General features: G+C 36.7%; 3 protein-coding genes across 11 annotated transcripts; 2 read left to right on the forward strand and 1 right to left on the reverse strand.

Moving 5' to 3' along the window:
* Positions 1 to 839: 839 nt before the first annotated feature.
* LOC109036206 (protein D3) lies at positions 840 to 24,791 on the forward strand. 9 transcript variants are annotated; one of them, XM_019050198.2, is made up of 6 exons: positions 840 to 1,071; positions 1,653 to 1,819; positions 2,852 to 2,978; positions 22,613 to 22,753; positions 23,837 to 23,915; positions 24,611 to 24,791. In XM_019050198.2, the coding sequence occupies exons 1-6, from the start codon at positions 864 to 866 to the stop codon at positions 24,708 to 24,710; spliced, it is 822 nt and encodes a 273-aa protein (XP_018905743.2). In that variant the 5' UTR covers positions 840 to 863; the 3' UTR covers positions 24,711 to 24,791. The 9 variants fall into 9 exon arrangements, with proteins under 9 accessions (XP_018905743.2, XP_018905749.2, XP_018905752.2 ...); XM_019050204.2 differs by having other exon boundaries at positions 861 to 1,129; positions 1,509 to 1,819; XM_019050207.2 differs by having other exon boundaries at positions 861 to 1,129; positions 1,526 to 1,819.
* Positions 3,835 to 9,458, forward strand: LOC109042079 (uncharacterized). The gene is made up of 4 exons (XM_019058640.2): positions 3,835 to 4,580; positions 5,335 to 5,537; positions 6,001 to 6,264; positions 7,427 to 9,458. Exons 1-4 carry the CDS (start codon positions 4,465 to 4,467, stop codon positions 8,167 to 8,169), a joined length of 1,326 nt encoding a protein of 441 aa, XP_018914185.2. The 5' UTR covers positions 3,835 to 4,464; the 3' UTR covers positions 8,170 to 9,458.
* On the reverse strand, positions 11,259 to 22,520 carry LOC109041934 (uncharacterized). Its single transcript, XM_019058447.2, has 5 exons — positions 22,073 to 22,520; positions 20,719 to 20,886; positions 14,996 to 15,055; positions 14,275 to 14,361; positions 11,259 to 12,460 (listed from the first exon to the last, which is right to left on the reverse strand). The coding sequence occupies exons 1-5, from the start codon at positions 22,241 to 22,243 to the stop codon at positions 11,381 to 11,383; spliced, it is 1,566 nt and encodes a 521-aa protein (XP_018913992.2). The 5' UTR covers positions 22,244 to 22,520; the 3' UTR covers positions 11,259 to 11,380.

The raw sequence follows: 24,791 nt of genomic DNA on the forward strand, positions 1-24,791 counted from the left end.
TTAATGTTTTGAATAGCTGACATAATTTGGAAGAAAATGGTATATAAATATGCTAGGTTTGCTCAAAAATTGAGGAATCTCGGATCTCGGAACTTTGGAACGCTTTGGAACTTGGCTGACCGCGGCGAGCCGGATCACGCGTTGACGGAAGCGCCGCGAAAACGTGAATGGGCGCGATGTTCACGATGCTGTATCTTCCTCAATTTTTAAGCAAACCTATCATATGTATACACCATTTTCTTCCAAATTATGTCAGCTATTCAAAACATTAACTAAATCCGGGACTTTTTCTCATGCGTAGCCGCTAAATAAAAAAAATCCGCAAAAAAGGCCGTTTTAGGCCATTTTTTCAAAATGGCGGAAAATGCTCACCAGATACGCGGTAGGAAACTTCAGATTTGGATTCAGCGACTCAATAAACATTAAGAAAGCCAAAAAAAATCGCTGTGTACCCGAAATTCCAGGTAGCCTCATTTTTAGCCAGCAGGCGCCTGGACTATAATACTTGCGGCATGTTTTAGAGAACCGTCAAAACTGCATATTACTTTGCGTTGAATGTTAGTACGATGACTCATATATATTCGAGCCATATTTGCCGAATTCCTAGGGAAACGCTTGATACAAATGGCATCTAATTAGTTGCTGGGTGATCAATGGATTCATTTAATAAAACATGTTTCGCAATTAGTTTGGACGGTTATACGTTTATTTTTCATTCAGAATTAAATTTCAAAAATGCTTTTCCTTCAAGCACAGTGTTTCAAATGTATTTCAATAAATCCTTTTTATGGATGAAATGTCGGCAATTTATCAAAATAATGAAACAATTTGGCAGCTACTTTTAATCAGATGGCTTGTTACTCATGACTTACATCCTATCAACTTATCTAGGTGTGACGATTTTTTTTGTTGAGCATCCGTGCATTTGTAGCCTTCTCAGTTTGTTCCTGCGTTTCCTTTGGTCGGTCTCCGCGCTGTTATATTGTTATGAGACGTGTAGCTCCAAAATGATACAAAAAAGTGTCAATAAATACGTTGTCTTATTTTCTGTGCACAGTGACAATAGATATCGTATGTTCTTACGAAAGTGCAATTTTTACTCTCCTCTTTTTCAGTGGCGATTTTGCAAGTTGGCAACACTATTTTTCCTGCCTTTAAATCTAAAAAAACATTGATTTTTGTCGAGGCAGCTTGCCTCACCAAAGATCGATTGTTCTACTAAAGGCCTGGATACACGCTCAAATATCCATCAAGTTTCGATCAAATGGTGACTGGTGCGCACCATCCACCATCAATTTTTTGCGGCATGCAAAATTTGATGATAGATGATGGAACTGTGAGTCTCATCCATCATCAGATTTCCACACAACCGTGCTTATTTCAATCAACGCGCTGTTCTAATTAATTTTAGATAACTCTCGATCGCCATTTTTGTCATCATTTTGATCGGAAATTGACGGAAATTTGAGCGTGTATCCAGGTCTCAACATTAAAAGAGGGAAAAACAGTGTTGCCAACTTTATAGGTTGCCACTCCTCTTTTCTCGCGGCTAATATGAAATAGTAACGAGGCCGTCATAATCCACGGTGTATGGTACTCATTGGAAGTCTGAATGGTGAAAATGAGCGTACTTCAATTTCTTATTACCACAGTTTTTTGGCCTGAAGTATTCCTTACAAGTTTAAGCACACTTGATCCGTGCGTGCAGCGTATCTTTAACAGTAATAGGAATAAAACATACAAAGAGAGAGAAGAATCTATGGATGCTCATGATATTATCGGGGATGTTATCGAGTGTACGCCACGATTTCAACTGTGGGTGAGTCAATTTATATCCAAAGGTTTTGTATTTATTACATCATTAAATTGACTGCAAGCTATCTTTCGCAACTCCCAACTACATGGGTCAGGTGATCTGATGTGATTACCGAAGAATTCCGCCGTGACAGTATAGAGAGCCGTAATTCGCAAATTTTCGAAAACGAGTTTCTTTCAAAATTCGTCTAATCTCTTCCAGATGAAATCGCGGAAGCAGCTAAAACAGCACGATTCGTATTTTTGAAATGAAAACGAGGCATGTGAGGAAGCCGTAAGTGGGCAAAAATTGACGTTATTTCAGACAAAACAGCCGTAAGGAGCATTATTCCGCCAGAGAGCCAATTAGAGCAGTTGGTATTTTTAAGAAAAATGACGCCCTTTTCTGTCAATTTCTAATCTAAAAATTTGTTTGTTGTGTATCCAAAACGCAACCATAAAAGTATAACAGAAGACAGAATTTTTTGCCTATAGCACGAAAATGACAAATATCCATTCATATCGTAGGAATAAAATTTGTAAATTTTTGACCATTCTAACAATTTCTGATAGTATTGCGGATGATTTGTGGCAATTTGACAAAGACCGGAGGCTTTTTTCGATGCAATTTTTCGCTCAGACGCTACGGAGCTTCTTTCCTCAAAACTTCATTTTAGCACTTTCGGCTCTCTTCGTTACACGACAGAAATAATATTTTGTCTATATCAAGGAAGATAGAGACAATTTTCTCCGCTCTAAAGCTCGATGTATTTTGACTGAGTATCATTCCTGGCTGAGTCCATGATACAAATTTCTCAGAAAAACAAAGATGTCGCAAGTGACCCCGCTGTATCTACTAAAGTTCTTCTTGTTCTCCTCCATATTCATTATACTCCTGCTTTAATGTAGAGGTTGACGCCGCTTTGTAATGAGTTCCATCACTTATGATTCGGGTGATTTTTTTAAACGAAAACAAAGGCCTAGGTTTGTTATCGCTTTAAATTTTGCACCAGGTGTAACTACCTCATATAGTGACGAGTGTGATTGGTTCACCTAGGTGGAGTACCCGAGAGAGAACATCGTAGACTTCGGCAACATCATCAACCCTCGAGCTTGCTCATCGACACCATCAGTGGTCCATTGGCCGGTACAAAAAGACGTGTACTATATATTATCATTAGTTGGTAAACGCTTCTACTTTTACCCCATGCATGGCTCTTGGACTTTATGAAACAAAATAAAAAACGCATGCTGATTAACATACATAAGTGACAAATTTAGGGTAGCATTAAATTTTTAATATACTCCACCTTAGATGCTAGGCAACCGAATAATTTCCTCTTGAAAATGTAATAAATATTTTGGTGCTTACATTTTGGTATCTTCGAAAACAGACATTTTCGGTAATATCTTGTTGACAGGGTCGGTCTCGGTCTGGCGCGGTGTCAAAAAAAGACCCTGGAGGACCCTTTGGCCTGGAGGAGGAGGGGAGGGGGGGGCGAGAGGTCTCTCCTGGAGAAAGAACGAAATTATACTCCTCCTTAATACATTTTTTCAAAATATTTCAGCTTAGATTCAAACCTGATTATGATGGTTTTAATAAGCGTTATTAGTGAGACATAGGGGCTCCAGATACTTCTCCTTATTCCAGCCCGCCGGTAAATTGTGCATTGAACCAAAAGGGTTAGGTGACGGAGCACCTCCAGGAAAACTCAATTTTGCTGGTCCAAAAATCATAAACAAGAAAAGAAAAGAAAATACAGCCAAGAGGCCACGAGGGTCTCGCTTATCAAAAATCAGGGTTATCACTGATGAAAAGTTGAAAAGCATGAGTAATATCCTGCCTTAGGGGCCTTTTGTAGTAGTCTTAATCTATGGTTAGGGACTACAGAGGTTCAGGTCAGACCGACCTCGCTGGGAGCCTTATTCATTAAATGAGGATTAGGAAACGAGGTGTCTCAGGATTAAAAGCCAACCATTTTGAGAAATGTTTTAACGCCAAATGTCCATTTAGATTACGATGAGAAGTTCAGAAATTATACTTCAATGGGTCACTAAACCATGAACGAATTTTAACTTGCGAATACATTATTCTGAAGGTAAATGACGCGTAGATTACGATGCGCTCATTGAAAACGCGAAAAACTAACTCAATAACCGAGAAATACGCAGTTTAAAAACCGCAACTTTTCCGCAAATTTAAAACGCTCCAGTTTCGCGCCACGCCGGATGATGTCATCCGGCGCCAATCAGAGGCGAGCACGGCTTTCCACAACTCGAGTCAAATATCCTTCTTCTCTCCCTACAGCGGTAACATTTAAAACTGGGACTGTCAACAAACAGGAATAACCTTCCTTATCACCAGCTTGAAGAGTGTTTACGTCAGGTCGCCACTCAGTTTTTTATTCGTTTTTTGTGTGTTTTTGCAGCTAAAAATGAGGTGTTAAACGTACTGCCTTTCAGTTTTTTATGCTTTAGCCTTATTGACCCATGTATTAATTTCTCCTTCTCTACTTATCACCAGCTTGAAGAGTGTTTACGTCAGGTCGCCACTCAGTTTTTTGTGTGTTTTTGCAGCTCAAAATGAGCTGTTAGACGTTCTGCCTTTTAGTTTTTTATGCTTTAGCCTTATTGACCCATGTGTTAAGTTCTCCTTTTCCACTTATCACCATGTTTACCTGTTTGAGTGGCTTTGAAAAAGCCAATAGTGAAAATCTACCCGAAGTTGAGAGCTTCACTTTGGCTGAATTTTTGAAGAAAGTCGACGTCAGCACCAAAACCTTCAGGTAAGTTGAATTTCAATGATGAATAATCATTGTATTTCTATCAGTCAATTTCTGACCTCTACTCTTGAATTGAATCATTTACGAAGTACCTAAACAGCAAGACCGTAGAATCAACAAACAGGAGTAACCTTATCATCAGTTCAGCTCCTGAGAGATAGTTTAGCTTTGTTAATTCAAAGTAATAGTTCAAGGAGACAAGTGAAAAACACTCACCTACCTTTGTCAGAACATGATGGGCATACCTTGTTCAGGTAGTTCAGCGCAAAGCATCCTATTTCTGTGGGTATTATTTACTGTTTTTCGTTCGCATTCTCATGGATTAGCGTATGAAATCATTTAAATTTAATCGTGTAAAAGTTAAAGTATTATACACTGATGGATCTGGAATGCGAATGCAGTTACTAGATATGGTTGAATTTTTATGCTTATCAATCAGCTCAAAATTTGGAAATCTTTGTCTAAAGATTCCTGAGTAATTAGGTACTGCCTATTCTGCTTTGTAAGACAGAAACTTCTTATACTGCCCATCAGAATAAACTGATAAGAATTCTTTGCGGATTTTTATTGAACTACCAGACTAGCAAAGTGTTAATGTATAATGTATACACTCATACACAGAAACATTGATTTGATCATAGCTCATTTAGGACTGAGAACTGAACAGGAACAGATAATTCATCCAGAAATCACTGTTATGTACTGATCTCATGCTTGTTTACTTACCTATGAATCCTATGATTTTGTAATATTTCAGATCAATGCGACCCACCTACTCAGATAACGCGATTGGCTATGTGCAGCTGAAGCGGGAGGGCACGCTTTGTCATGTCATTGCTCGGATAACGCCGGAGCATAAAATCCAAAAAGGGGCTTATAAAGTTCATTGTGAGGTTGATGAAGGTCCAAAGTATGCAACTATCAAGGCAGCTTACTGTGAGGACTGCGCAGCTTCTCAAGGTAAAAATAATAACTTGCTCATCAAAAATGGAGGAAGTAACCTTATTACATTTCAGATCTTGGAAGTGATGTAAAAGTCAAAGGTGATTCATGTGTGTAATTTAATTGCTGAGAAAGGAAAGATCTCTGATGAACATGAAATGATAATTGAGCTATGATAACCATAAATTGATAAGCACTACACGGCACTGTTGCAAAAATTGTGGAACTTGATAGGTATATTCTTATTGTGGCCAAATAATAACTGGTTCAGTTTCTAATTTTTCAGAAAAAAGTCTTAGAGCAATCCTGAATTTCTCCCAAAAAAGTTTGCAACGGTACACAAATGCATTTGGTTTGCTGCTATGGGAGAGACATTTATTTTCCTCTGACACTAGAGTAATTTTAAAAAAAGACAGACATTGATTTACTCAAAATCTAATTTTGAACATAAATAATTTGTTGATTTTTAATTTTTTTAAAGGAGGAAATTGCAAACATGCAATAGCATTTGTAACTTGGTTACATCGGAGGAGCGAGGAGCCGTCGGTAACCGAAACAAAGTGTTATTGGAAGAAATCGAGGCTTTCCAAAGATGGGGCAAGTTGTATGACAACAATGGAGATCGTAAGAGAGAGTGAAAAATTGAAGAGAAGAAAACAAGCGGCAAAACAGCAGATTCCAATCACACCTGCAGACAGAGAAACCTTCTTTGAAGAACTTGCCTCCGAGTTTAAAGATAAAAGTGGTAATTATGTTTTTACTTTTGGTGTACTTCATTAACTCTGTGGTGTATCAACACTGTGTTTCTAGATTTTAAAAGAGATGAAAAAGAAAATAACTGTAACTTCTCGTTGAATATTTAGCTCGACGTAGAAGGTCGTTTTTAGAAAATATTAGTTTTGAGCGAAACTCATCTGAAGCGCTCAGAAAGTAACTTTCCACATTTTGCCCTTTGATAAGACATATGAGCACCAGAGCAGTGTAAATACGTGACATTGTGTGTCCAAAGAGGCAATGATGCTGTACGATTGATTTCCAAAACAAGACTAATTTTCCAATGCGCTCTTCTTCCGACAATCTTTAATCAAGGAGATGACGAATTTTCTCTTAACTACTTTTAAATGTTCAGTATTTCTCTGAGAGTAATTGAATCCAACTCAAAATGAACGCTTGCTATCATTATTAAACTTAGATGGAGACTGCAAAGGTGAAACTGCAGGAATGCGAATTTCGGTTTCAGGGGCAAACTTTCCATTAGTTTCTTATTTCCAAACGTATAAATTTTCAGCTTCATTTCTTGAAAAATTCCTTCGATTTCCCTCTTCATGTGAAAAATATTGTGTGAAAATTACAAGCATTAGCTTTGATTTGCTCTCCTTTGATAAAATAAAATGGGGGCAGAGATTTTGAAACACTGCAAACATGATATGCATTCCTGCAGTTTCACCATCAATTTAATACTGAAAAAGGAGCCAAGTATTCACCATTCAATAGTAATTTTTATTTTATTTGCAACATCAGAAGGAAAAAAAGAACAGGTATCGATTGAGCGATACTTATTTTATTTTGCATTTAAACAAATTTTATGATTTAATAGTGTCTGCTCTTTCTTGTATATTCCTGTTAAGCCACTTAGTTCGGCACCAAACAAATTCATAAAAATACTTGTTCAGTTTCACCTTGAATGAAATTGAACTTAAACTCTCATTGTTGAAATAATTGTGTATTTTTCATTAGTACTCTAGACAGCAGAAAGAGAATATTAAAGAATATAATACACAAATTTATAATACACAAATATGATATACAAATATAATATGAAATAATTCACAGATCAAAATGGTTAATGAAGACCACACTTTTTTTTGGAAGAGAAGGCATTCACTAAGTTATTCTTTTTTTTCCAGACAACATGCTATTTGCTGCAATGCTTAGTAGACAGAAGTCATATGCGACTCATCATTTACTTCTGGATTTCAAAGAAACGAATTTACCCCAAGATGCAGACTCTTATCTCCGGTACTGCTCATCAGTTATGACTGACGAAGGGTGCCGCATTCTAGCAGAGGCCACAGATAATCAAGCTAAGTGTTATTTGTGGTTCGATTCAAGATATGGTCGTGTGACAGGTTCTAAGGTTCATGAGGCGTCGAGATGTAATACCCCTGATGGTTCCCTCAGCAACTCCATTCTTGGTGCTCACAAAGCCTTTGACACAGAAGCGATGGAGAGAGGTAGAAGTTTAGAGAAAGCAGTCTTGCAGGAAGTAGAGTCTCGTATCGGAGAAAAAATAGAGAAAACAGGCTTTGTGATGCGCAAAGAATTTCCTGCCTTCGGAGCTTCCCCTGACGGAATCCTTAGGAAGCACATTGTTGAGGTAAAGTGTCCCTCAAGTGAGCACACTGTGAGTGCTTATCTGGACCAAAATTTAGAACCAACCAAAAAATATAAATCACAAATGATGCTACAAATGATGATGTGTAAAAAATCAAGGGGCTACTTTTGTGTGGCATCTCCTGACTTCGAGACATCCAAAAAAGTTACCATCGTAGAGGTAAAATTCGATAAGGAATACACTCGCAAAATTGTGGGTGAAGCGTTACAATTTTGGAAAAAATACATTTTCCCCATCTTGTACCAAAGTTGTTAAAGTTGATCATTACCTGTCATTTGACTCATCAATATTTTTGTCACATAATATTGTTTGGTTGGTTCTAAATTTTGGTCCATATTTTTTGTCAGAACGGCATGCGATATATCGCATCAATGGAGATGTTGCATGTGTGAGGAATTTGCGATTTGACCATTGATTCTTATGTAAAAGTTCGCAAGAAACACGATGGTGCCACTGGTTTTCTCTGAAATCATCTCCCAAGCTCAAAAAAAGCTCTCAAGTTGAGGCCAAAATGGAGGGGATATCCCACCCTACCCTGAGAGGCCACCTCTACATCAAAACAAACTCTCCATGCAAAGATAGGCTCCCTGCACATTGGCAGGGTTGCCACTTTATTTGGGGACTCCAAAACTGAAAACACGGCATCACTGCTAATGTATTTGCTCCCTATCTTTGCATGGAGAGTTTGTTTTGATGTAAGGGTGGACTTCAGGGTAGGGTGGGATATCCCCTCCATTTTGGCCTCACTTTGAGAGCTTTTTTTGAGCTTGGGAGTTGATTTCAGAGAAAACAAGTGGCACCATCGTGTTTCTCGCGAACTTTTACATAAGAATCAATGGTCAAATTGCAAATCCCTCACACATGCAACATCTCCATCGGTTCCATTTTTTCAGCTATTCGTCATTTTCCTCCAATTTTGAGATCGCAATTCTGTTGTCATGAGACTCACTTACCAATTTTAACAAAGAAATTCAACGTAATAGAGGCGTGGTTTTTTAGAGAGAAAACATCGCATTCGATACTGATATCGAAACTGCACTCGAATGCGATATTTTCTCTCTAAAAAAACCGCGCCTTTATTACATTGAATTTCTTTGTTGAAATTGGTAAGTGAGTGCTTTAGTCTCCTGACAACAGAATTGCGATCTTAAAATTCAAGAAAAATGACGAGTAGCTAAAAAAATTGAATTATTTGATGCGATACATCGCATGCTGTTCTGACAGAAAATATGATGTCCATCGAATCACCTAAATATGTACCTTATTCCATTATCTTTATTTGGAAGCCTTACAAAAATGCTTTTGGTAATTCTTTTAATTCATTTGGAAGTAAACTTTTGAAAATATTTAGGCTTGTTCTTTCATCATGTGATTTTTGGAACATCATTTGGACAGCACAATCTGTGATTTAAATTTGTCTCATTTTTTAATTTTTAGTGTTGTTTTCTTACCTCTCATGAGCCTTAGTTCATTTTTAATGTTGGTAAATTACATATTTTGTGTTACTTCATATTTGAATCAGTGAGATCGAAAACACACCAACCCGGTAGGTAACTCAGAAATGCTAAATTTTCATTAAAGACGGTCAATCTTTATAAAGGTCATTGAAGTTAGCGCACCTGTTCCAACTTGGACCTTTAAAATGTTCTTAAGTACTTGCATTTCGGCACCGAAAATATTTTTTCTGAGACTAATTTCTTCATCTTCTGTGCAGTTTTGTGTGTGTCTTGATAACTTTCATTTTTCGGAGTTGGTGTGCTTTCGTTCTCACTGATTCATTTGAAAGGTCTAGAAGAAACACATGTTGAGTGACATTTTTGGAAAATTTGAAATTATGGTATTTACAAGTAGAACTAGTATTGTGGAATGGACATGTGTAAAACAGTAGGTCAGAACTTAATTCGGCGTCAAAACATAAGCTCTATCTTTTTTTAAGCCATGAGGCCGCTTATCTGTTCTCAAAAAGAGAGAGAGAAAGACATAATGCCAGCCAAAATCTTAAGACACTGGACCCTTCATTTACAAGAGTGTAAATGAAGTACACTGATAGCCAGCACACAGAAAGAGAGATGGTTTAGTTCAGTTCAGGTTTGTTTAACAAGTCCAAACTTTCAGAGTAAAGAACTTGTCTGCATTTTTCTCTTCGCTTCTTATTGTTTTGATCATTTTAGCTCCAACTTGAAGAAGGTCGAGGATAAATTAAATGAAAATGCTGAATCTAGCTTTAACTTGTTATACAGTCTAAAAGCAGTCTTATTCATAGTCTGAAGTTCGTCTCAAATTTCCTTCAACAAAGCATTTCAGAGGAGGAAGACAATGTTATTATAGCTATCTTAAATAAATGACAAGCTTCTAATAATTCTCTCTTTTACTAAAAACATTGCAATAGGTATTCAGAAATTTTAAGATTGAGGTGGATACCTTATTTTCATTGATGAGGTGTTTCATAAATCTCACTGTGTACTTTGAAAAATCGAGAAATTGGAAAATTCATGCAAGCTTGTAAATTGTACCATCTGTGTAGGCATGCAACAGACTGGATAATGTTGCCTGCACCATATATATTTATTTTTAATATTTATCTGATTTTTGAGCTTTACTAGCTGATAGAAACATGTATCACAAGTGTACACTTGTAAATCAGGAGTTCTTTGGTAAAAGGGCGTATAAGGCTTGCAATGCTGCTAAGATTGTGCAATTTTTCATAGCATTTGCAGTAAATGAAATTCATTCATAGTTGACTTACTTCCACATAATAGTGGAAAAAAATTTGAAGCAGATTCAAGGAAAAATTTATGGCAGAGCTTCCAGACAGGTTACTTGAACTTCAAGAGCGACATGACACAATCTTGGCAGCATTGGAAGCCTTATACTCCCTTTTCCTGAAGAAGTTCACAAAAACAGTTTCTTTCATGAGAATGAAATTGAAGACAAATTTAAAAATAACTCTTGGAGTTAAGACAAAAAGTAATTCGAAAAATTGCCTACTTGCACTTGCACACCAAAAAAGAGGAGAAAAAAATTCATCTTGCTTGTAGCAAGTGCTAAAATTCATAGTTCAGTGCTCAGAGGATTGGGGAGAAAAAAAGAAATTCTCACCAGAAGAACCAAACAGCATAACACTACAATACAGCTGAACAATAACGGATAAATAACTGGTTTGAAGCAAAATAATTAGAAATATTGTAAATTATAGGGCCTCTGTCTTGCCTTGGTGTCATGTGTATCAATTGACTTCCCTTAAAAAGCAATTTTGATTTCTTTTATGAAATTAATATTACACCGCAATGAATAATTTTTTGCTGAATCTGAATGTTTCCTTTTGTTTTCAAGTATTTTTTTTTCTTTTTTTTTTTTGTGGTTACTCTTGTATTGTTATCTGTACCTGAAACCTTTTTTTTATTTCAAATTGGTTCCCAATTTTTCATTGTTAACTTTAATGCTTAAGCTGTGATTAGTTTCGCTTTTATTTATAGTATGGGCCTTGCAAGTTTGCAAAAGCACAAGCAATAATTACAGCTGAATCTGTTAAACTGAGTAGATCATGATGATTTCTAGCATGAGGTGCAAGAAACCTGTAATCTCTAAGGCGACCTATGACTCTCTCTACATTTATTCTAAGACTAGCAATTACTTTGGTTTGCCTTACTTCATCTTTGGTCATTTTTTCGTTGTTTCCTACACTGGGGGGTCTTACAAGGGAGCTTCCTGCTTTGACAACCATACTTTCAATGTGTTTGAAGCCTCTATCAGCCATGACTCTATTGTCAGGTGTTAAAATGCTCAAAAATCCTGAAGCTTCAGTGATGACTTTGTCAGAGGCTCTTCCTCCATATCCTACAGAGACAAAATTAATGAAGCCATTTGGCGTACAAGATATCAAATATTTCAGAGTATTGCAATGTTTATAGGAGGACCACGTAACACTCTGCAGAACAGAGTGTGTGGGCTTCTCAATTTCTATTTCGAAGCAGTCGATAATATAACCTACATTAGAGTAGCGAGCTCTAAATGATACTGGCAAGTTCGCTTTAATGATGTCTTTTTGCGGCTGGTAAATGAGGGATTTTACCAACTCTGCAATGACTGGAATGACTTCGTTTATAACTCGACCAATGTACACTTCACTGCAGCCAAAGACATGGCTTAAACCCTCATTGGCTTCATTTAATCGTACTTTTCGTAATGCTATTAAAATTTTCTTTTCGCTGAGCCTAGAGTATTTCTGTAACTTATTCAAAATAGTGGCAGCATGTTCTTTATGCAAACCTAGATAATACATGGGATTGCTATACATGAGTTTTAGGTTTAAAGCACATGAATGGGATTTTTCTTCGTTTACAGAATATTCTTTAAGAGTTACGGACGTACTAGTCGAGGAGGCTTTCGATTTTTGGCTGGGAATGTAATCTGAGTGAGATGATTGAGATGGATTTGAGGAACTATTGTTTGCTTCATCATACTGTCTCTTCTTTCCTTTGGAGGCTTTTAGGGGAAGATTTTCTTCATTGTGGCAAGAGGCAGTCAAGACTTTGGGAGGAGGACTCTAAATCCAAAAGTAAACATGGAATCCATTATTAATTGAGTTAATTTTTTAATAATCAATTTTTTATACTTCATGTAAATAGAAATAAGAATATTTAACTAGAGGAGGAAAAGTGCTATAACTGTTGAAGCTAAATTTTTAGAGACCATTTAATTTGTATTAACTTTTTTTAATGGCTTGTTTCTCCCAGTTTAACTATGAACAAATAATTACTATTGTTTAAAATGCACCAGCAATAAAGATAAAGAGTTGCGGTGAGACATAAGTGCACCGTTTTCTTAAAAGATAGAAAATTCTCACAGGTGAGGAAATTTCATAGATTATGCTTACATTTAAAGACACGAGTGGAAGGAATGACTAAGAATCAGCCGAGATGATTTTGATGTACTAAGTGAGCCTCATTTATTGATATTATTTAAAATTTCAGAACAACATAGAATAAATAGGAAGGAGTCTTGTTAGAAAACTATACAGAATTTTTATACTTAGAGATTTCTTAACACTTCCTAAACTATTTTCCGTAGGTCCAATCACTTTTTCTAAGTACCAATTTAGGCCCCTCTTCTACTGGTGTCTTCAATTGTCTCCACGAATTTTGCAACTATCTACAAAGTTTCCTCAAAAGATAATTGGGCAAGATAGTTAAACATAGTTTGCCATTTTGGCAGCATGTCTAGGGCTCTTTTAAATTTGTTATCTTCAAAGACATTTACCTGCAGTGTTAAGTACTGCTTACATTTTATTCTATTTAGATTTAAGTACTGCTTACATTTTATTCTATTTAGATATGAAGCCTGTACAAATAGTATCACTCAAATAAGCTTGAACTTTTCTCATGAACTTGCCGTGTTGAGAATATTTGTAGCTATTGAGCAAACTGATAGCTGAAATTGTTTGCAAAGTATACCTGACAAAATTTTAATGTTTCTTGTTTTCATGCTGCATAACTAATTATATGATCCATCGAGAAAAATTATGGAATTATGTCCATTTCATAAATAAAAGAGAATTGCAAATACCTGATGATTATATTCTGTACATTTATTTCTGTCACTATTTTTCGCTCCCCTTTTTAAAGTAACTGAAAAAAACTCAATTTTTTTGGTGAACTTTTTGACTTTCCCTTCATATCTGTAGAGTTCTCCCAAAATTATTACGACAACTTCCAGAGTGAGACACAAGCTTCACCACATTGATTCTTTCATTTTGTTTCACATCAAAACTGAAGGATTGCGCATAATCTGTTGCACTCTGTGAGTCAGCCAACTCATTTTGCAAGAACTCTACATTAGTATACCTTCTTTTATGATCTATTCCATTAACAACAATTCATTGTTGAATGGAGAATTTGCATGCAAATTTTTTATTGCTTCATCTGAAAGTGCTTAAAGAGCTGATTTCACAGTATTTTTATAATTTTTTTCCGATATAGAAAATAGTATAAAAAAAATTTAAAAGTGAGAAAATGCACCGCCTAGTGACATCATCTGGCGGCAGTTCCCATTTAAACACACATATTTTAGCAGATTAGATCATTTTTTCATATCTTCTCCAATAATTGTTCAATTCATGAACCAAGGGTGTCCTTGTGTTCAGTTCACTCAGCAGTTTTCACTTAAAGACGAAATTCATCAAATTTCAGACACTTGCAATTTCTCCATTGGTATCCTTTACCTGTAATGCATTGCAATTTGAGTCAAATTTAACTAATCGTTTGTAAATTATTCTCATTAATCCTAGTTTATTTTTTAACAGAAAAAAAAGAACAAAATTGAAATTGAAAAATAGACATAATTTTGTGCTTAAGCTATTACCCGCCCTAAGTCTGTTTGACACTCAGCTGAGGCTGTCTGGGGCCTAACTTGGAGATTGACCGATCTGAATTTAGGGCGCACATTAACCTGAAAAACAAAATCAAAATGAATCATTTTAGTTATAATAATTAAAAAAAATTCATCAAGAATTTTAAAAACCTAAATGGTGCTCTCAGACAGCTGTCATTATGACTTTGCACAATCTTATGTCAAAAAAGCCCCATCTTTTCAGGGTGTCTTTTTTTTCTGAAAACAAAATTCTCTGACTTTTCCAGGGTTTTTAGGTCATGATTTCAATTTTCAGCAAGAAAGTCAAATAAAAAGGTAGACCTTTAAAGACTTCTTCATGACGGTCATCCTGTTCCTCACATTTGTGATTATAAGATCATCAAGATTGGATCCTGCTTTATGCTAGTAACCTCTGCACTTTCTCTATTTAGACTAGACAGTAAACGAAAGTTATCTTTAAAATCGAGAAAGGTCACGATGATAATTTTAACTGGACCTCCCCATATCTTTTGAAGAGCAATTTGATTTTACCACGTCCGTTTTTTTCATACTATTTTAACTAGTGCAATTTTAACATTTACTTTTTTAAAGTTCTTGAGTGGTTTCTTCTATTTATTTGTCAATTTTGAACAGGAAATTTTATTTTCTCCATTCTTTCTCAACTTTTAAGACAACAGAAAATATTTTATGAAATTCTAGTGATTGATCTTACCTGACAACCAATGGTTTTCGATGATTTTTCATCGGGTAATACATCTGGATTTGTGAGGGTCTGGAAAAAAAAAAAAAAAACAGGCTGTTCAAATGTTGGCTGGATAGAGACTTCTTTGGCTTTTTAAGATAACAATTTTAACACCTTGATTCATATATTAGATAAGTCTTTTTTTCTCTTCTTCTTTTTTTGGAACTGATGAATGCCGAAAGGCGGATCATTGCGATATCACCAGCCGAAGCACGTTACGGTCCTCTATTTCTGTGTGCCTCAATCACAAAACCACTCTTTTTGAATTCTCGAGTCCAGTTTTGCATATTGTCAGTAACTTATAAATTGTTCCAAAGGAGGTCATTAGAAATGGCAGATTAACCCCAAAGTAAGGCCTTTTTTGTATCAAAAACTTCAGTGTGGATCCTTTATTTTATTTTTCAACATCAACTTGACCAAAAAATAATTTCATTTATTTATTTCGTGAAACGGCTAAAACACGCCCGGCAACGCACTTAGCACGGGCTCGCTCTGGGGGCGTAAAGAGCGTGAATATTTCGGGGGCGCCTAAGGGGCGAGGTCTCCACCAATCCGCGAATTTTAGGAGCCGCGGATAGCTCACATGGTTGAATGATGACAAGACAACAATTGATTGATTAAATGATAGATTGATTGATTTAATAATCATAGACAGAATACACGAATCAAATTTAAGAACAACGAAACCGAAAAACACAACTAAATCTTCTTCAAAATCTTCCAAACTTCCAAAAACTCTCCAAAACAACCGAAACTCAGAAAAAGACAAAAGCTACAGCTAGCACACCAGGACTTGGCGGGGGCGACGCACAGTGCGGCATGCTTATGGACGATGTGGACAAAAATCGTTACAACGATGAAAAAAGGATTATTGGCCCAAGAAAATGCTGATTCTGAAGTAATTTTTGCCGTAGAATCCGATTCTGAAGCCAAAAATTCTCTATGATTGGAATTTTGGCCTCAAAAACAAGATGGCTGCCGAAAAACCCTCAAAATTATCCTCTCAATAATGCAAAATTTGAATTGTACGGATGCAGGTCTTTGAGGTGTCAATTCCTATGTAATTTTTCCCGTAGAATCCAATTCTACAACCTAAAATTCCCTAGAACTGAAATTTTGGCTTCAAAAACAAGATGGCTGCCAAAAAACCTCAAAATAATCCTCTCAATAATACAAATTTTGAATTGTTCGGATGTAGGTCTTTTAGGTATTAATTCTTTTGTAAATTCTCCCGTAAAATCCGATTCTGAAGCCAAAAATTCTCTAACACTGAAATTTTGGCTCCAAAGTAAGATGGCTGCCAAGTACCTAAGCTAAAAGTGATCCTCTTAATAATGCAAAATTTGAATTCTACGGATGCAGGTCCTTCAGGTATCAATTCGTATGTAATTTCTCCCATAGAACCCAATTCTGCGAACTAAAATTCTCTAGGACTGAAATTTTGGCTTCAAATACAAGATGGATGCCAAAAAACCTCAAAATGATCCTCTCAATAATGCAAAATTTGAATTGTACGGATGCAGGTCTTTGAGGTGTCAATTCCCATGTAATTTTTCCCGTAGAATCCAATTCTACAACCTAAAATTCTCTGGGACTTAAGTTATGGCTTTAAAAGCAGTATGGTAGTAAAAAAAAAAAAAAAAAAAAAAAAAATCTCCTCATTAAGTAACGAAAAATTGGAATAAAACGGATAAGGTAAGTATTATGAGCCACAAGATTTCAATTTGTTCATTCTTCATGAGGAAAACTGAAGTTGGGTGAAAAATAACTAAATATTTATTTTGTATTTTTGTAGGGATAATAATTCCATGCCCCAAAGATACCATCTTGATCTTTATCATAGAATGAGCAAAGTCACAGTTGGTTCCTCTACAGATTTCTAAATACACATACCTGCATGATTCATTAAAATGAATCAAAAGCACACTAATCATCACTGACTTGTATGAAGAACACTGCAAACCAAGTGACCTGCACACATGCCATCTCCCAAAACGGTTGTTTTTGGCCAAATGAATGCAGCCTGAAATAACAGCCTGAAATATATTTCCCTTAATTTGACGCCAAAGTATAGTCAGTGGCAGGAGTAGGTAATTAAATCCATTAATTAGTGATGTAGCATCGTGGAGGCACTTTCTTAACCTCTGCGTATGCGCTTAAGCATTCTGCGCTTTGGGCAATGCTGATTCTACATGAGAAATTATGACATCATAGGATTGGTGCTGCAGCGCAAATGAGTTTTAACTTAATACGGGTCAAATCTTGGCATGACATATTATGACAGAATCCCTCTCAAATCATCAAGGAGAATATATTCGTGACTAGACTGATAATGGTTGGCATCATGATACGAATATGCAGGAAATAATGGTAATTTTAAGAATGCAGAAATTGGAAACTAAAACACCTAACTTCCTAATTAAGGGTCCTGAATGAAACAAAATGCAGGCCCTGATTTGCTCAAATATAAAGGAGGAAATAAATTTTCTATTGAGTAGAAAGAAAATGAAACTCACCACGCAAGTGTCCTGAGGACAAACCAGAAGGAAAAATACTCAAGAGTAAGTATTTAGTCACACACCACATTCAGGAGTATTTCACTCATTCTCATAATGATTGAAAACGAGCAGGAGCACAGCCTTTTATGAGATTCAAAAACTAAGGAACGATTAAGAACTGTATAGGATGGTAAGCACCGAACATGACTTGATTAACGCGCACAGTATTCAATGTGACGATAAGTAGGTATAGATGAATTATCACTGCTAAATTTTTAAACAAAGCTGAAGCACAATATGTGATCATGCCATTTGTTTAAATAATTTTACAGCTACTATTGAATTGAGCAATGGATCTTGCTTTCATGAGAATTAGAGGTTATACTGTTAACGTTCCGCACTATCTGACCTCAGCGTAACAGTCAATACTCACTAATCAAGAAATTCCACTTGCTGAAAGGAGGTAAATTGTAAAGGCAGACTTTACCTGAACAATAGAGAAACCTTACTTCATTCAATTATGGGAGGAAAACGTTTGGGGCCTGAGATATCAGGTCATTCAATTCACTGAGAGTGAGAACATTGAAAATCATACATTCTGCCGGGTAAAGGTAGAAATCCGCACTTTGTCTGGAAGCTTTATACATTTGAATAAGAAGGTGTAAATATTTGTTACCATGGTTAAGAATGAACAACGAAATCCACGAATCTCCAAGTACTTATTTGCACCCAAGACACACATTTCTAGAGCTAGCTATTCTATGTTTCACTTCCGGTTAACTGAACGAAATGGATCACAATTTTCTCGCTAAATCTGAGCGAATTTACTTCGGCACATGCACATGATTTGAGCTAAATTGGCTAAATACGATTGTATCTATTGATAAGCGAGACGAACAAAACACAAGATATGTTTTGTTTTGTTTACCATGAACGCTGTCCAGTGGGATTTGGGAATTCCCGCATGGGAAAACCCATACTATGTTGCCGCCTTCAAAAATTGATGCATTTTAGGTTGAAAACATAACACTTAACTTCAAATAACAAAGAAAGTAGCAGCAACATAGGAAAATCCTTTGGCACAGTCATTCTAGGACATATAAGGAATAAGAAAATGCTAATATCTCAGGATATTTTGCGTATTTCTCGAGAAAAGTCCATTTGAAGTTGGCAACCTCGAATAAGCCCTATGCTACCCATGTAAAATCCACGTATGCACTTATTACTCAAATTTAAAGTTCTTATAAAAAAATTATTAGCAGCAACATAGGAAAATCCTTTGGCACGGTCAAAGTATGATACCTAAGGAATAAGAAAATGTTAACGTCCAGGAGTATTTTGCGTATTTCTCGAGAAAAGTCCATCTAAAGTTGGCAACCTCGAATAAGCCCTATGCTACCCATGTAAAATCCACGCATGCACTTATTACTCAAATTTAAAGTTCTTATAAAAAAATTATTAGCAGCAACATAGGAAAATCCTTTGGCACGGTCAAAGTATGATACCTAAGGAATAAGAAAATGTTAACGTCCAGGAGTATTTTGCGTATTTCTCGAGAAAAGTCCATCTAAAGTTGGCAACCTCGAATCAGCCCTATGTTAGCAATGTAAAATCAACGTCAAATACCCAAACTTTAACTTCTTATAACAAAGATATTAGCAGCAACATAGGAAAACCCTTTGGCACGATCAAAGTAGGATACATAAGGAATAAGAAAATGTTAACATCTAGGAGTATTTTGAGTATTTCTCGAGAAAAGTCATTTTAAGTTTTTTGTCTTTTCCCCATATGTTTTCAATGGGGAAGTTCATTCCCGAGATTTTTCCTTCAACTTTTCCCGCTTATCCATGGTGATCTACGAATGAAAATCACAAATAAACTATCATTCCTTGTCAGAAAAACGTTCCTCACCATGAATATCAAGAAAAATTGTGCGTTTTCAAAAAAAAATTTTTGATGACTTTTTCGATTTTTGTCCACGGAGTGCCGCACTGTGCGACGGTCGGACGACTCTAATGTGCTGATCCTCTATGCCGGGGGTCTCGCGGAGGCTGCTGACGAATTTTCACTCAAAACGGTGACGGAAGGTTTGAACCGCACTCAGTGACTTGGCGGGGGCAACGGTCGGACGACTCTAATGTGCTGATCCTCTATTCCAGAGGTCTACGGAGGTTGATTCGACACCGCCGAAAAACACTTTGAGGACTCAGGGATGGAATTTTACGTGCACCTGGACATTACACGGAATCGCGACATTTCCCATCCCGGCGAACATGAGCGACTGGCTTTAGAAATTTTCCGGAAACCGCGCGTCACCGTGCACCGCCGCTTCCCACGTCCCGCGCGTCCTGCCCCTTTACGCCAATAGCATCACACGAAAAGTGCTGATCAATCTAGGGCTGGCCGCGGTTCACACGGAAAACTAGAGCAAAACCTAACCTATGATGTCACAATATTTCCTCCTCTCTGAGCCGCTGTCCGGCGTGCGATCTGCGCTATTCTCCCAGTACAAGGACAACATGAATAATTTTTAGGTGTAGGGCTCAATTTTCGTTTCATTCGTATGAGACCTAAAATATTTATGAAAATCACTTAGAAAAGATGAGGGTGTCATTTTGATCGGTACTATGAAGAAATTTTTTATTTAAAATATTAATTAGGACTCTTAAAATTAAAATGAGACACCAAATTTTTTTAAGCCAAAATTGATTTGATCACTAGTAGAAGATTTCTTTGAAGATGTTTCAGTTTTAGGTCTCATGAAAGAAAAACGAACAGAATCTTGTTGGCACTACAAAAAGTAAACAACTACTTTCAATAGCTGGTTTTGAACTAATATCTGATAAAAGAATACATAGAATAAAACAATTCGACTCAGGTTAGCAGAAAGGAACCACACAAGTACATTGTGATGCTGTAAAGATGGTGCAACATTTTCTTTCAGGCAAGAAAATTTGAAAGTTTCAACAGTTTTCATTCCTAATATTACCAATAGTACTATTAGTTGCTAAGAAAACACTCTACCTACGAATTTTATTTGCTTGCATGGTCTCGTTATCCTCACCTCTAAGTAAAAGTTCCTCAATCTTAACAGCAATGTGCTTTACTTGCTTCCTATCTGCTGGACTTAGTCCAATTTTGGTTCTTTCTGTAATAAAACTGTGCGGCTAGAAAGAGAAAAATACTCCAGGATACCTTAGAAAGCAAGGGCTGGAAAGAGTCGTCCGAGAGTCCAACAGGTTCTAAGTTGACATTCAAAATTGACATACGTGGGAGGACATCTTTTTTCAATTTCCATTTTGTCTTGAAACCACCAGACAACAACATCTGGGACATATGATAGCCTTCCACATCAGAGTCAAGCTGCAAGATGCATAAATTGTAATAAGTTAATAATACATAAAATGTAACTAGACAATGTTAGATTAAAAAACCAATGAGTTTAGTCTCTCATCACCCTTCACTCTAACATCAACAAGTGAAGATTCATTATAGCTCAGTTTTAAAAAAATATAATCTAATGTTGGTCAAAAAAACTATTTTATGTAACCTCAGTATAATATGACCAGGAGCACCTATACGTGTTTCAAGTGTATTAATCATGCAAGCACTGAGAGGGAGGAAGGTAGCTACAATATTTTTAGAGGGGTGTGCTCTGTAAAAATTGTCTAAGTTTAGAAAGCGGGAGTCACATTGTATAATTTTAAAACTGCAGGGAATTCAGTGGTTCACCCTCATCCCTTTCTTAGTTTAGACCTGAGGCTCAGTGAAATCAATCCTTTCCCTCCAACTTCATCGAATGAAACTTTTAACTGTTCACTTTAAATAGATTCATTTTTCATTAGATACAATTAGAGGAAAAGTTGAACAGGACTTGAAACAATGAGATAGCTGGGATTGATGGAGGTATTTTGTCCCCTGTATTTTCCACTGAAGCTGAGAGGAAATTGGTCTTATTATTTAATGAACGCGTCATGATGGAAATAACCTTACGGAACACAGACCAGCTTAACGCAGTGGATTAATTCATCCACTTGCACTTCAGATTAATGACGCAGTAATCCATTATTCATTCAATCTAGACAGATCTTGGACAGTAATGTCTAATGATTAGCAGGAAAATATTTTGAATTGGCCCAGTGCAAGTTCATTTCATTTAAAAAAAAGAATTTTGTACATCATGAGCTTGAAACTGATAAGTACATTGTTGCCATTCATCCATCAATCAGGGAGGCCTCAGAAGCATCGTAATGTTCATAATAACTGTCTGGCGTTTATATAGCTTGACTCAGAGGTCACACTGGACTCTTCGTGAAATGGGGTCAATGTCTGTATATCCTTCGTAGACAAGTTAATTTATCGTTGCGTCGAGGATTGTTGCAGAAATAAGGCGTTCCAGCTGATCTCACCTGCACTTACCTGCTATCAGCTTTAAAGGGGTATTGCTCTTAGTATTTGTCAATATTTGGGTGGATATGAATACCTACATATATTTCACATTCCTTTTGTTGGATTAAAATTACCTTATCATCAGTGCTGTGGTACTTACGATGAAATGGTCTTGGCAGCAGACCAGATTTCTGGTGAGGGAGATGTTGCCGTCATTCTTCCCCACGGCCCGGAACCAGTCATATCGCCTTTCATTTCGTGGCACACTAAAAAAGTGTTTACCACTTTCACTTTCACTGTTTTCACACCCCGGCACAAAACACCTGGCCATAGCTAGCGATCACGGAGGTTTGTTTATTTACGTGAAAAGTGGTTATCACATGGATGTATCTTGGTTATCACCTGTTGCTTGTTGTAGCTTGTAGCTGCGGCGCGGCGCGGCGGCGCTACCCGTGGCGTTCTGCGAAGCTTTGAGTTAGACATCGATTTGACTACCGTAGTATTTCAACAACGTCATTTGCCCGCCATTCCAGAGCGTTTTAAATTTGCGTAGAAGTTGCGCTTTTTCAAATGCGGTTTTCTCCGGGATTTCGGCTCCAAAAAAATGCGAGAAAATCACCAGTTAATCTACTCACTTAGTACTTTTAGAATATTAAATAAAAAAAAAGTTGTTTAGTGACCCATTATTGGTGACTAACAGGTGCGGATTACCCGTCGCGAGAGCGAAGAACAGAATACACAGAATGGAACCATTGGTTGATCGTTAACATCCAGGGGAATAATTGGGCAGATGGAGAAGTTCTGGCAGAGTACATTGGACCCCATTTATTAAAAGGCAAAGGTAATTGTTACAGCGAAGGATAAAATCTCGTTCAATTATTTTTCAAGATCAATGGTTGAGTACAAACACGTATTTTAACGAAAATGAAGAAGGACGACGATCACGAATCGCATAATTCGATTGCGATGGTTTAAAATCTCCGTTGTTTTTTCATTTCTCAATAAAGACTAATTAATTAATTTTATAGATCGAAACTTTTAGAGAATGCAAAAGAAAAAGCATCAATGAAAATTCCAAAAGTAGTGTTTGTTAATAGTTCTCTAAAGAAATACAATGTGGCAAGAAACTTGCAATTTCGGAAATCATGCAAAACATGTTTTGCGAAATTCACCATCATAATGCGTTCCTTGCAGTGAAACAATCAAGCTAATCTGAACTGGAGGCTCAGTTTCAAGAGAAGTCCCTTCTTCATTATAAATTTTTGCTATTTTTCGAAACAAAAATGTGACCCATTTGTTTTCTATGTACTGATTACGGCTTGGAGGTTAGTCAATCAGTATATTATACAGATGCAGTTTTGATTTATGTGTTTGAAGAAGGCATGCAGACATAAAAGGTTTAAATCAGTCGAATTGGCTAGTTTTTTTTTTGGTTTTTTTTTCTTCATTTGTCAAGGTACGTGTAATTTTGTAAAGAAAGTGATGAAGAAATATGGAGAGGGAGGGAGAGAGGGGGGGGAGACTGGGAGGGGTAGGGGGGGAGGGAGGGAAGGGGAGAGAGAGGGGGAGAGAAAAGAGAGCGAGAGTGGAATAAGAAAATAATGAGATCAGAAGGCTTCTGAGTTCTGACTCCAGGAAAGAAAAAACGCCTTCAATTGAGAATGATACTGTGCAACACACGGAGGCTTGAATAGTTGTATCAAATGTGTTACGTTGTGTTTACGTTACTCCGATGATCAAAGTTCGAGTTCAGGACGGGGGAGAGATAAAAGGGGGAGGGGGAGAGAGGGGGAAAGAGAGGGGGGAGGGAAAGGGGGTGAAAGAAGGGGGTGAGGGAGGGAAAGGATACAGGAAACGGAATATTTGATTCCTCATTACTGTATTTTTGAATTTTTTGCAAGATAAATTTTTTTATCTTTGACAGGTTTCCATCGGTACGTGTTTTTGGTTTACCAACAACCGACTGGAAAAATGAAATTTGACGAGCCTCGTTTAAATAAAACGTAAGTAAATTGTAATTTTGAATGCTAATGAGGTATATATTTCAAAGTGAATGCACAGCAATGTATGAAACTAATTTCCGAACAATACCTATAGCTGAATTCGACGGTGGGTAGCTTTCTGTTGGCGAATCGTTGCATGAAAATTCAATCTGTATCATTCGCTCACTCTCCTTAGTCTCGATTTTGTTTGTTTTGGCTTCCATTAAAATTGTATTATTTTTACTTCAGAATCTGTATAATCAACAGTTTCCTATTGCTCATAGAAATTAGGAACTTCAATATTCCTAGCAGAGAGACGAAAAATTCATGTTAAGGTCGACTCACGGAATCGGCATAAAAAATTCATCGGGCTCAATATGCCTCTAAAAATCTGGCTTTGCTGTGGACATCTTGTGATCACCGATGACATGAGACGCATAAAAAAAATCAATGCTTTGTTGATATCCTACGCAGAACATCATACTTCGTCATAGAAAGGTTTCCAAAAATATCGTAAGTGTCAAAAATAATAGTTGCCGACTGAATTGCTCTCAAAATTTCAGGTTGAATTAGGAGCACTTTACGAGATGTGCATAATTGGTTGATTCCTCGTCGTAGATATATTCACGATCACCTACCCTCTCCAGAATTTATTTCTATAGAGAAAAAAATAAACGGGATAATAAGGAAGTAATGTTACACTTTCGTTTTCATAGATATGGTAAGAAGATTCGAAGGAATTTTTGTATCCGAGAATTCGCCGTTAAATATGATCTGGAGTCTCCCATCGCAGGAAATTGGTTCTTCACTCCGTGATGTGATTATTTAAGCTTGTAAAGGTATGAGGTAAGGACATTGAAAATAAATGAGAAAAATAAAATCCACCATAAAAGCTGA

The sequence above is a fragment of the Bemisia tabaci genome, chromosome 3 (genome assembly GCF_918797505.1).
Source record: "Bemisia tabaci chromosome 3, PGI_BMITA_v3".
NCBI lineage: Eukaryota > Metazoa > Arthropoda > Insecta > Hemiptera > Aleyrodidae > Bemisia > Bemisia tabaci.